The sequence below is a fragment of the Electrona antarctica genome (assembly GCF_951216825.1).
Source record: "Electrona antarctica genome assembly, chromosome: 20".
Taxonomy (NCBI): Eukaryota; Metazoa; Chordata; class Actinopteri; order Myctophiformes; family Myctophidae; genus Electrona; species Electrona antarctica.
In genome coordinates, this window is record NC_136801.1 from 22,200,080 (window position 1) to 22,213,911 (window position 13,832).

General features: G+C 45.0%; 1 protein-coding gene across 1 annotated transcript; it reads left to right on the forward strand.

Moving 5' to 3' along the window:
• Positions 1–9,958: 9,958 nt before the first annotated feature.
• On the forward strand, positions 9,959–11,389 carry LOC306913208 (endoplasmic reticulum membrane adapter protein XK-like; the record flags this gene model as incomplete). Its single annotated transcript, XM_079489796.1, has 1 exon — positions 9,959–11,389. The coding sequence occupies one exon, from the start codon at positions 9,959–9,961 to the stop codon at positions 11,387–11,389; it is 1,431 nt and encodes a 476-aa protein (XP_079345922.1).
• Between the last annotated feature and the right edge of the window lie 2,443 nt (positions 11,390–13,832).

Consider the following 13,832-nt stretch of genomic DNA (forward strand, 5'->3'; position numbering starts at 1 on the left):
TAAACACCTTATCATTTAATTACAGCCATGAGTTTTCCAAGCACGCCCCAAAAATATGTTTTAGTTGTGGCACTGGCAATGCTGCTGACTACAGTGATTGAAAGTTGTGAGCGGGGACATAAAACAGACTATGTTAAAAAGGAGAATAAATTATTGGAATTAACAAACTCTGCCACCTGTTTGACTGACATGTTGTATATTACCCTTTTTTATCATGTCTTTCATCAGGGTGATTAAATCCTTCTCTCTTTGAGCACTTATACTCAATGCTCCCTCTGCATCTAAGACAGTGGTTTTCAACCCTTTTCATAGCAAGGCCCATTATTTATTGAGCATTTGAGCCACCGACCACCATTTGATGAGATTTTGCCTCTCAGACCCAAAACTTTGAATATTTATATTGTGGCGACTGGTACACATGACCCAGGAGACAGGATAGAATGCAAAATTATAAAGGTTTATTCACAGCTTTCGTTGTCACAAATAATAATATTTCTCCTCTTCCTTTTCAGGTGTCATCATACAGTTCATGTATTTTTCCTTCCAGCAGGTGGAGCAGTTGAGTCGTCTTCGTCTTTGGACCTCGTCGCGGGACTTCAACGGTAGGTATATTTACTCAGGTACAGTAGGTGGTTTTTAGCTGTAGAGATAGACAGGTGAGTAAAGGTGTACGATAAGGTTTCTCTCCCTCCCCTCTCGGGAGTCGGTAGGCTAAGTATAAGAGTCAGCTGGTGAATAAACAGTTTCTCTTATTCTATAAGAGTCGAGGATATGAACGTAAGTATTTCAGCCTGGAAGTTCCAATGTCCAGCCGGTTGGCTGTGTACTAGGGCAGTATCGCTACTCCTGTTCCATACGTCTGTACTCCGGTAGGTTGCCCTCCTTTTCCATGTCCTTAGGCAATCGTTCCTTTTTCAGGTTTATGCGCTCGCTGAAACGAGCCGTTCAGTGCATGCCCGGTGATTGCCTGGAGGGTAAGAGGAGACATGGTGAGTATTTATATTTCACTTAATGTTGCATAGAATGTAACGTGAAATGCGCGTTCCTCACCTCCCGGAGAATGGATCCCTACTGAGGCAGAGAGAGACGGTTTTATACTGAGGTGGATCCCTTCTAGCAGGTGAAGGCAGGTGCGGCGCATTCCAGCAGATCAAGTAGGTAACGAGGTATGTATCTTCCTTCCATGATCACACCTAATGGGTGGGGTGCGCTCCTGTTATCTCATGCCTCGGCCATGCTCCGGGGGCGCTCTTACCTGCTGGGTGCGGTATTACCATATATGACCATTTGCTTACCAACTCTCCACCATTTAGCTGGGGACCACCTGGAACCTTCTCAAGGACCACTGGTGGTCCCTCGGACCGCTGGTTGAAAACCACTGATCTAAGCAAATCACAGTGATAGGACGGCAGGATGTTGAGGACGGCGGGCGGGCAGTTTGTTATTGTATGAATCTTGCATCCGTACTAGAAAACAGGTGTCATGTGAACAAACAAACTGCAAGGTCTGAAGTTGGCATATGGCGGCCTCTGTCAGCAAACAGCCAGCTGTTGGAAGAGATTTTCCTGCATAGTGTAGGTGCATACCGTTTGTTATGCACCGACAAATCAAGTATACATCCCCAGTTCCAGCACGGACTTGTCAATGACGTTGCACCGCCGTGCCATTTCAGGGCACCACTTGCCTCTCGGGCTCAGCCAGAGAAGGAAAAAAAAGAAAAGTAAAACAAAACAAAACTCATCGTGTGATCAATGTTCATTACCTCTCCAATAATGACCCTATTCCAAGGCAGCGAGGCCTCAGCTCAGCCCAGGGACCCGGCAATAATCCCCTCTATTAATTAGAGTAGACGACCCCCAGAGATTGCTGCCAAGCTGGTGCATGCAGGGGACTATGGCAACACTTCTCCCTGCCTGCGCATTGTTTATGGCTGGCTGTAAAGTGACAGGGAGCAGCATGCAGAGAATTGTGGTAGAGAAGGGGTGCGTGTGACGTGCGCGTGTGCTGTCCCATTTTTATGTCCAATATAATCGTGGGGACCCCCGGGGAGGGGGTGGTCGAGGAGGCACAGAAAGCGATAGCCCTTGTTTAATAAATAAATAACTTGCCAAGGATGCTTGGTCAGGACCCCTTAGATTGGCATCACGTTTTAACACACACACACACACACACACACACACACACACACACACACACACACACACACACACACACACACACACACGATTTGGAATGTATTTAAATAATATCTATAGCCATGGCCGTTGTGTTGGCGGCGAATTATAGTAAAAACAGTTCCAGACAACTTTTGTTTTTGTGAGCTGTACACTAGCTGACTCTGTCTGTCCTATCTATGCAAGGAGCCTATATAGCGGCCAGTACTAGAGCTGCGGTCTGCATGCAACGTTTTTGAAAAATACAATTCAGTCAGGACAACTCAAGAATGGATGTAATATATATTTATTGAATATAAGATGAGCAATATATTTATTATGGTTTTGCGATGTATTGGATCTGTTTTTTAGGTACTCAGATCAAGCGCATCAGTCCCGACCATAGGGAATCCGAACTCCGAATCCCCCGTACCTAAACAGTAGATCCAAAACGAGAGGTGGTAGCTGGGGTGGAGGTGGGTGAGCAGCAGGTTGGTATACAGCAGCGCGCAGATACAGCAGCAGCAAGCAAGGAAGCAGGAGGAGGAATGCAAACCTCCGGTTAAAGTAGCCGGTATGAAGATGGAGTGAGTGTGTGATTGGCTGAGTGAATCATGTGGATGAGAGCGTGATGCTGAGGCGGCCCAATTAACGGCCGGCAGCAACTGCACTGATGTTCCCTGACTGAACTTGCTCTGCGCATGTCTACGACAGGCACAAATGCTCATGTGCCATATTTTTATTTTCTAGATAGTCAGTGTGCCATCAACATTTGCACCACATCAAAAAATTCCAACATATTTTGATTGTCTACGAATATGACCCTTTTCCCCCCTTATTTTTAAATATTATTGTCTTTCACATAATGATCATTAGACCCACCTACTATATATCCCAGACTCCCTCCCCAGTCAGTTTTTAATAAATGTAGAATTGTGTGCAGGATATAATTTACACATTGTACAACATAATTGAGGGACTTCATTTATTTGGCTAAATGTTTTGAAATAGTTCATTTTAAACCAAAGATCCTCTCTCTCACACTTATGCCAGGTGTGCCACTGATGATAACCCTCCTTTGTGCCAATCTCGGCACCGGTGCCAAAGGTTGCCTATACCCCTGCAGATCTTACTTCAAACCCACATGGAAGTGTGAACGCAGAACACGCACATGCACACAGTTTTAGGTTTAAAATAATTTGATTTATTGCCGAGGTTGAAAGGAGATGGAGCCGGGGGAACGATGTAATGAGAGGAAATGGAGGGTGCCAGAGTGTGACTGCACTGCATGGGCCAGAGCTGTGTGAGCATTTGAGGGGAACTATAGGTCGCTGTTTGCAGTGGTGGTAAAAGTACTGTAGTACTTTACTTAAGTAAAAATATCAATACTGCAATGTAGAAGTACTCTGGAATTTACTTGGCATCAAAATGTACTTAAATTAACGTAAGTAGAAAGTACTCATTGTGCAGTATGTCCCATTTCACAACATTTCCAATTTTTTAAATTTGCCTATAGGCAAGCTCACAATGTGTCGCATCACATCGGTTGCTTGTAGATCGGTTGTTTTCTGTTTTCAAATGGCCCAAGGGGTCCTTGGCATAAAGAAGTTTGGGAACCACTGCTTTACACCACGGACTGCTGCTGGCTGAGTAGAAGCAGAGGTGAGGTGTAGCAGGTTGGCAAGCGGGCAGGTCTGGCAGGTGGGAAATACAGGGCACAGGGGGGAAAAAAATAAACAGAAACAACAACTTATCAAGAAACACACTACAGAGGCACGGAAGGCAGAAGGTTATTATATATGTGAATATATAGTTCCCCTCATTCATTCCCCCTAGTAATGAATTCTGCTTCTTTAAATCAGCTTCCTCTCCAGGCCACGCCCTCATTTCCACAGTGCAATTCAGGCGGCCTACTTAAGCAGCCTCAGCTCTCTACTCATTCTCCATGCTGAGTTGTCAAGCAGCTCGTGCGGTGTCTGCGTGAAAATTTCCCCCACCCCCACCTCCTCCCTGTAGTTCTTAGTCCAGGGGTTATGGGATATTATTGTATTGTTTGCGATTGTGCAGATTCATTGTTGAATCATGTGTTATCACTTTCTTTCTTTTTTATTGTTGTTCATGGATTATTGTATCTTTGACTCTGCTCTGGGGGGTCGTTGATATCAGAGCTGTGTCTCGGTGCACAGATAATCAGATATATCAAATGTGATATCAGACCTGTGTCTCGGTACGCAGATTATCTGATATCACATGAGCAGAGCCACACCGCCATACTAACATGCAATAGCTTTGCAATAAATGGTTTATGGTCAATCTGAGCTGAAGTGTCTCAATGAACTTGAATCTAGCACAAATAGCTGAAACAACCATCTGCTGACGAGTGGATGGAGCGCCGCCAGTGTTGATATTCTTAAAGACAGATGTGAATTGAACTGAGTCTGGGACTCACTGTCAGTCATTATAAGCCCATGTGGTATGCCCTAAACCTGAATTCTAACCCTAAATCTGAGCTATTAATAGTGAGGATGAAAATATTTTCTCACTTGGGTGGATTTACTTCATGACGTCCTTGTGAGTACTTTTTGAAGTCCAAGGACAGGCGCACGCACGCACGCACGCACGCACGCACGCACGCACGCACGCACGCACGCACGCACGCACACACGCATGCACACACACACACACACACACACACACACACACACACACACACACACACACACACACACACACACACACACACACACACACACAGTGGCTCCAGTGATTCAAATACCATAATTCACTGAAGCCATTCATCAATGCATTAACTATTTAGTGAGTTGGCTCATTGAACCATTCATATGAATCTGCAGGTCTTGCAAAGCGCTGAATGACATTTCATACTGTGTTCTCACATAATTAGGTCTATTTTAAAACAGCTCTCCATAAGCTTGTGAAGTTGTGAATCACTGAATGGGTTTCTGACACGGGGATGAAATGCTTTACGGTCACACCTGAGTTGTAGCTAAATCATTCATTGTGAAGGTGTCACCTTGCGGTAATGAAGCAACACAGGCCCTAGGCAAAGAATGACAAATGCTACAGTGGTATAAAACTGGGGCATGATTATTTGGTGCCCAATTAAAATATAACAATAATTTTAGTTGAAATAAGGGAGTAGTAACTAGTAATTGAAGGCCTTAGGAGGTGCGCAGCCGTGATCAAACTCAGTTTTTACACGTTTGTGTGAAAATAATATATGGCTTATTTTTTAGATCAGCTGGCATCTCCCCTCATAGGGATCATATCCCTTTGGATTATTGGTTAAGATGTCAGCTTTCCACGCGCGGGAGACCCGCAGGTTTGATTCTCGGGTTACACGTATTGGGCTGGGAGCTTTACATTAGCAGGTGGCATGAGGAACCGAATCGGCATCCAAGCTCAATCTTTTTTCATAAGCACAAACAGTTGCTACATTGATTACAAAGATATGTCAATTTGCATTTGAAAATGAAGGAATTTAGGGCAGCATATGGCAAAAGACAGAAGGGGCTGGAGGCAATTCAAAGCCACCATTTTCATTACACCATGACATGCAGGTAAAACTGAAATAATTCACGAAATGGTTCAAGGTCATTGAAATAGCAGTGACGGTTCTCAATTTGCAGTCTGGAAGCTTCCAAAAGAATATGCCTGATTGAGAGGCTTACAGCATGTAAGCATAAACAAAAGTAAACAATTGTGCTTTTCTATGTTAAGCAATTGTACATGCCAAATTTGAATCTGCCTACTGAAGGCTACTGTGGTGGCCAAGACACAAGCAACAATAATGTTACAAATACAAGTACAAGCATTGAGTGAACTTGGAAAATGTCAAACTTGGAAACACTCCAAACTAATAAATGAATACAGTTAGCATGAGAAGCACCTTTAAATAACCCAAACTTTTAAAGCAACATACAGGACGTGTCTTTTGGTTTCTCACGTATTATTAGAAGGACAATATTATAATATATTTGTAGTTACAATTTGTAGCTAAAATGAATATCAAATATCTAAATACTGAATCAAGCAACTTAAAAACTAGGGTGTTCACATAAGCCTGAGTAGATGATAAAAAAAAAATATTTTTAAAGGAAAATATGCCTTTAACACTTGACAGCTAAACGAAGGAACGACAACAAAATAAGACTTAAGAAGCTGATCATGCCCTTGCTCTGGGGCCTTAGCAGCTCTTCCCTGGTATTGTAAAGGAAGATTATGAGGAAAAGACATCAACATAATTTTCTCTTCCATGCAATTCCAGCCGGCAGATTCGTCACACTGGGTGGCAATCTGCCGCCAAAAACTGCGGGGAATACATTGCAGTGAAATTGAGCCGGGTGGACAAGCACATGAACAAACTATTTCTGAATGATTGAGACCATTGTAAAATAATCACCTCTGGAAAATAACAGAAGACATAACATATTATTGTCTGCTGTGTTGCTGTTCGATGTGTACACTGTGTACTTTTATATACTGTAGCTACACCCACACAACCTGAACCTGGGGTTTTCTGAAGCCTTTTGAGCTGCAATTAAAACAGGCAAAATTCCTCAACACTGACATCTGCTGGCAAATTCTTATGTTATATATGATATTTGTGGCCTCACAATCCACAGGCAAATTAGAGCACTTATTTGAGCCAGAAAACCCCATACCACAGAAAATCTATTGAATGTTAAAAGTTCAAGTTGGGTGCAATTGAGCTCAGAAAACATACAAAAATACAAAAACGTTTATGTCACGATCCCTTTCAAAACCCTTTCAGTCCTGCCATCAGATGTACACTGTCAAGAAAACATGCAAAAACACTACTGAACAGTCACTTATTCCAATCCAGCTGGCGATGTCAATTAATCATTGGACACATAGGACCTCATTCACAACGGCATTTACGCTCATATCGTGAGTGGACGGGCATTTACGAGGATTCCCACATTACGTGGAAATTCATGGCCATCTCCTTGAACTTGACTTTGATGTCCGTTGGTCGGAAACTCCGCTCAGATCGACATCTGCTCCAGGGTGGTGTATAGGGCAAAGGGCTTGCGTATATTTATTTAGAAGGCTTTAGTCTTCATGCTGAAGACTAAAGCTTCAGCTGTACTGAATACAGTATATAAAAAATAGAAGACCACATTAGCCTAATGAATGGCATCAGCGTGTTTGAAAGTCGGCCAGTCATATCATAGTTTTAAGACAGCTCACCTCCACTCGCGCTTGTTCACAAACATGACGGACAGACAGACATAAGAAAGGCAGTTCAAGATGATCATTACTACTACTGTAACTCACTGATCAGCATGTTGACAGAGACTCAGCCAATTAAAGTTTCACGTAGGCCTAATGCCTTTGCTGCAAGCACCTACATCTGCCTCCATTTGCGTCGTGGTATTAATTTATAATAATGTATATTGATCACATGCGGACCCCACACACAGAATAGCCAACTCTTACCTTGATTAGCTATAGGCTTGATGAGGAAACATACAAAGTAGTTGGATCGGATGAAATATAGCCAAAAACGAATTGATCCCACAAGAAAAAAAAGAAAGAAAAGAAAAGCCAAAACCGCATGGTCCGGTGGATTAAATGTCCTGTGTCCATGCATGTCCATATATTTGCCAAATCCGACAGGGAATCAATCACCCCAGTAATCAATAGGGACTTTTATCATTGCCGAGTTTTAATATAGCATTTGGTTGTGTGGTGAACTGTACAAATCAACATCTTTCTCATTATGTGAAAGTAACTGTAACATCAGTTAACTTATTAACGTTCTGACATTTAACAAGGGGTGAAGCAATGCGTGCCAAGTTGGCAAGTTTCGTTTATAATTATATACATATCGCGCTGTTTGCTTGAAGATCTGTCCTGCAGAGACCCGCCTGTCAAATTAACTGCTCTACAAGCTCATCGCGGTTCACTGTTGTATATAACTTAAAGCTTGGGAATCCCGGATCTGTGCAGGCTATGATGACGTATTTCGATATTTCCTGTTGCCTTACACTGCGTGAAAAGAGGAGTTAACGGGCAATTATGGGCACTGTATTTTGCCCGTAAACCTCAAGTTTAGCGGGCATATACAGTTAATATACAGTAATATACAGGTGTGATGGTACAATTCGGGAGTTTACCGGAGTTTGTTGGAAAGTTTAACGGGAGTTACCTGTAATATACACATCCGTATTCCATGCTTTTTGCACAGTGTTATATGGTGTGGAATGGGCGTGGATGTTCCATTAAACCAGGCGACTCCAGGCGAATCACTTGGGAAAGAGGCGGAAAAGGTACACCGGGCGAATCGCACAAATTAACTCATTACACCACCTTCGCTGAATTACACGGGGGATTGCTGCAGCTTGATCGGACGGATAAATACGATATCATTACGCATCTCCTTTACGTACATTTTCGTTGTGAATGAGGACCAAAAGCTGTGTGTGCGTGGCGTGTGTGTGTCTGTGACGTGAAGTGAAGTGAAGTGAAGTGAAGTGACGTGCGTGCGTGCGTGCGTGCGTGCGTGCGTGCGTGCGTGCGTGCGTGCGTGCGTGCGTGAATGGAGCATCAATATGATGCACTGTTGCCGTTTGTGGTTGCAGAACAGAGAAGAGGGCCGTGCATCACTTAGCATCGTAATACTCCACACAGCTCCAACGAACGCTACACACCTCCCAGAAGTAGCATGTGAGCCCTGCTCCAGTGATTCTGCCATCCTGTTGACAAAGTTCACAAGGCGGGTGATTTGTCATTGCGAAACGGCAGGACGAACAACGTAGGCTACATCTTTATTTATGTGTATCACGTTTGCACAATGTAAACACCATTAGGTGATGGTGTAAGTGTGAGTGCAGCGTGAATACCATTAGAGATCCTCCGGGTTGGTTCAGAACTGCCGGTGGTTGTTTTATTGGTGTCATTGGTGTTAGCTTGCTGTTAGTTTTGTCTGGGAAGCAACGTCAAAATCCAACGGATCCCGTCCTGTGCTCTCTAAAAGAGAAATGTGTGCAGATATACTGTATATGGGCCATATTTTCATCAATGCTAAACCCCTTACGTCAGATCACAGCTGATCAGGCTATATAAGACCTTGCACCACTCAGTTCACACAGGTGTGATTTTTTTTTATATTTTGAAAAACAGAATAAAATTGTTCAACAAGCCGATCTACATCAACACGTTGTGAGCTTGTAGATCGGCTTTTTGAACATATTCAAAAATCACACCTGTGTGAAGTGAGGGGCGCTCTTATTATCATCATACATCATCTCATTCCGGCCAATCACAATTTGCGTCTTCACCTTCGTCTTTACACAAACACACAAAACTGGCCGTTCATTGTCTATGACATTCAATGTTTGTGTTGGGGCAATGTTTGTGTTTACACAAACCCTCAAAGCTGGACATAGGAGGGGCTTGCGCCCCTCAAACGTTTTTCAAAATAGTAAAAAAGGCAAAGGATAATGGGTTTAGCACTGACGAAAATAGGGCCCATATAATGTCCAAGCACACAACATCACATTCAGGTCACTCATGGACAAATGGGCCTGCTGCGCAAACCGGCATTGATGGCACGCAAGTAAGCGGTTTGTGTTGTGAGTGACGTCAGGACGACCCAGAAAGATAGAGATAGACAGGGAATCCAGACATGCATATTCACACGCATAGAGAGGGAGGCGCACACTCACAGTCTCTCACACACACACAGATACGTAGAAAGACACACGGAGAGAAAGACACAGAAAGACAGAAAAAACGACATAGGGAGAGAGACACACATGGAGCCTGCTCGAGATGGTTCGCCCGCGTCGGAGGACAACGGAGACGTGGCGCTCAATCACCATCGCACGCGGCTCCCGGTCACCGTCGTGCTGGCCACCCTGTTGCACTGCGTCGAGTTTGTGATTGCGGCGTTTGTGTGCAACGTCTACAGCAGGCGGGACCACGGCCTATGGATGGGCCTGACGGTGGCGTTCATGGTGGTGCCCACCGCCATAACCCAGATGGTCCTGGTGTTCTTCCACGGAGACGTGCGGAGGAACACGCCCGGCATCCTGCTGGCGCACCTCCTGCTGGGCCCCGTCATCAGGTGCGTCGAGACGCTCATCATCTACTTCAAGGCGAGGGGACGCACGGCGGAGGAGGAGCCGTACGTCACGCTCCTGAAGAAGATCAGCCTGAAGAAGGGCCAGGTGGGCCAGGAGACGGACTGGGCCATGGGCCAGTCGGGGCGCATGCTCACCACGCACAGCCACGCCTTCAAGCTCACGGCCGTCATCCAGGCGTTCCTGGGCTCCACGCCGCAGCTCACACTGCAGGCGTACGCCAGCGTCCGGGAGGAGAGGCACGACGCGCTCCGGCTGGCCCTGATGGCCGTGGCGTTTGTCTCGGCCACGTACGGCGCGCTGGCGTGCAGCATGCTGGACGTGCAGCTCCGCTACGGAGACTACGAGGTGCGGTTCGGCCTGGCGGCCTACCTGTGCATGGTGCTGTGGCGGGGGCTGGAGGTGGCCACTCGCGTGGCCTCGCTGGTCCTCTTCGCCGCGGCGCTCGCCCACTGGGTGGCCCCCGTCCTGCTGGCCAACCTGCTGCTCTTCTTCCTCCTGCCCTGGGCCGTGTTCTGGGCGAGGCGGGGCTCGCTGCCGTGCGAGAGCAGCGTCTCCCGGCTGGGCGGCGCCGCGGCGCTCTGCCTGCTGCCCCTGCTCTACGCCTGCGTCAACGTCGTCTGCTGGTCGGCGGTGCAGCTGGACCTGTCCCACGACAAGTTTGTGGAGAAGAAGGAGAACTGGCACCTCCTGGCCGCGTACTACTACGGCCGCTTGGCCGAGAACGTCCTGCTCAACGCTCTGTGGTACCTCAACCGGTCCGAGTCCGAGGTCGCGAACGCCCCCACCCTGCAGCTACTGGCGGCGCAGCTCGTCTGCTACGTCCTGGCCATGCTCTTCATGTTGCTCTTCTATCAGTTTTGCCACCCCTGCAGACGCGTGTTGGACCGCAACATCTGCGTCCAAGTGTTATTCGACTGCTGCCCCGCGGATAGGGCATGGGACGATACCTCCACTTCCAGTGAATCCTCTTCGGGCACCCGCCTCCTCACTACACCACAGCCAGAAGAGGATAACCCTAATCCGTCGGACCCCCAGAACGCCCAACACACCGACGTCAGTCAACTGGGAGACCAGGGGACAGCCATCGTGGATGACACCTAGTGTTTTACATAATGCCCATGCTAGTGTTTTACACAAGGGCACAGAGGGAGAGGTGGAACACTGTGGGGCTTTCGCAAAACCAGTTAGCTGCCTTTGTTTGTTTTTTTCTTAATCCTGTACAATATATTTTTTTAGTTATGCATTATTATTATTATTATTATTATGCGCAAGCAGAGCGTGCAAGTAATGGTTTTCGTCCAGTGCTTCGATGTGTATGTCGTCGTTTGATGTGTATGTCCCGTGGCAGCGTATGGCGTAATGATTACTTGTGCTTGCTATGGCAGTGGTGTCAGATCACATACATGTATACATAGGGGCATTACCTTTAATCCTCCCGACACTAAAAAATATCATCATTACGTCACCATCGAAAACCAATTACACCCTGGCATTGGTACATATCTTCATCACGTCATACGCTGCCACGGGACATATGCATCAAACGACCCAAGTAACCACAGTATATATCTATACATAGAGGCATTTCCTTTAATCCACCCGACACTGAAACATATCTTTATTACGTCACCATTGAGAACCAGTTATACCAGTTACACCCTGACATTGGTACATATCTTCATCATGTCATATGCTGCTACGGGACATATCTTTATTACGTCACCATTGGGAGCCAGTTATACCAGTTATACCCTGGCGTAGCGGTCGACAGTACTTGCGCGCTCTGCTTGCGCACTAGTAGGCCAAATGGCCTACTTGTGTGCAACACGCAAGTAGGCACTCGACAGAGTGCAGTTCTAGTTATTATTATTATTATTATTATTATTATTATTATTATTATTATTATTATTATTATTATTATTATTATTATTATTATTATTATTACAATTATTATTATTATTATTATTATCTCTATACCAGCCCTGCTTTACCTAACTCATGAAGTCTTGAATCATCAAAATGTATTTTTCCATGAATTGTTTGGATCATATAATGGAACTACAGATTTTTCACCATTTTGTATTACAACACATTTTTACCACTCCTATAGATTTTGTGCAAACCTCACAAAAGCTGTATTGAATCATGATTAAATGTAGAAAGTATAGACTTTTTTGAGAGGCGCTATAGCCCCTACTATATCCAGCTTTTGGTGTCTGTCCACAAACTTTGTCCTACACAAACATTAAATTCCCATCGACAATGAATGGAGAATTTTACGTCATAGTCTGAACAAATAGACATTATAGTGTCTATTTTACATCATGATGATGTACGATGATAAGAGCTCCCCTCACAGTTCACACGGGTGTGACGGGCTAGCCCCTCCTACAGCTTATTGTCCACACGTCTCATATTTGCTATTGACAATTCAAGGAGAAATTAGGTCAAATGTCTGCCAAAAAAAGTAAATTTGTGGCAACACAAACATTAAATGCCATTGACAATGAACGGAACATTTACGTCATATGTAGACGAGCAAATTGGCTAACTAATCCCATAAATTCAGTTCTTCATGAGATGATGTATGATGATGTATAATGATAAGAGCGCCCCTCACTTCACACGGGTGTGATTTATTTCAACACCATTTGGCTGTATAGGACTAATTAGCATCAAACGTTCATGGATAATGCAGCACCAGCAGAAAATTCACTTTGTTGTTGGGGTAATTGTACATTTATTTATTGTAGATTTCATAGACATTTTTGAGGGGAGCTAGCCCTAGCCTGGGTAAACCCACTCCCCCTGCTGGACAACATTTCATTCTGCCAGGCAGAATGCAAATCTGGCGAGGGGGGAGGGGTTTACCCAGGCTAAGCTAGCCCCACCAATGCATGGCTTTTGAAGATTACATCATATGACAGCTGAACCCCCCCCCCACCGCCCTCCCCCTTTTTCCCCTCACTGTATATGTTTCTTTTCCCTTTTTACCTCCATTATGATGAATTCCTGTACTGTTCTTTGTCTATATAGAAGTGTCTATTTGTACGTCTCTAAATGTTTTGATGATTTGAACATGGTGGACCCTGTTGTAAACAAGTGTAATGCTTAATTTGGTCGTCCAGGTCCACTCCAGGTGTAAGTTTGACCATTTATTCAGTCACCACACGTAAGATACAACTGGAAGTTACCATGTAATTACCAGGTAATTAATGGGTAAATACTTATAACTACCTTGTTGTTACCAGGTAATACCAGGTACTTACCTATTATTACCAGGTAATTACCTGGTAGTTACCTGGTAATTACCGTACCGTAAAATGAAGGGTTACCCAGGCTTTTAGATATATCTAAACGTGGATGTTAAGGTGATGAAGTGAGTTTGATATGGTCAACAGAAAATGTCTTCTCCCACGCTGACAGGTAACACAGGTAAACGCCAAGATGGTTAGAGTGGCAGCGCCCCAGCCCCGGTGACAGGTCCACTATCTGTGCAGTGCCCATCATAATGGCACATTAGAATGCAAACACATTACGGCTC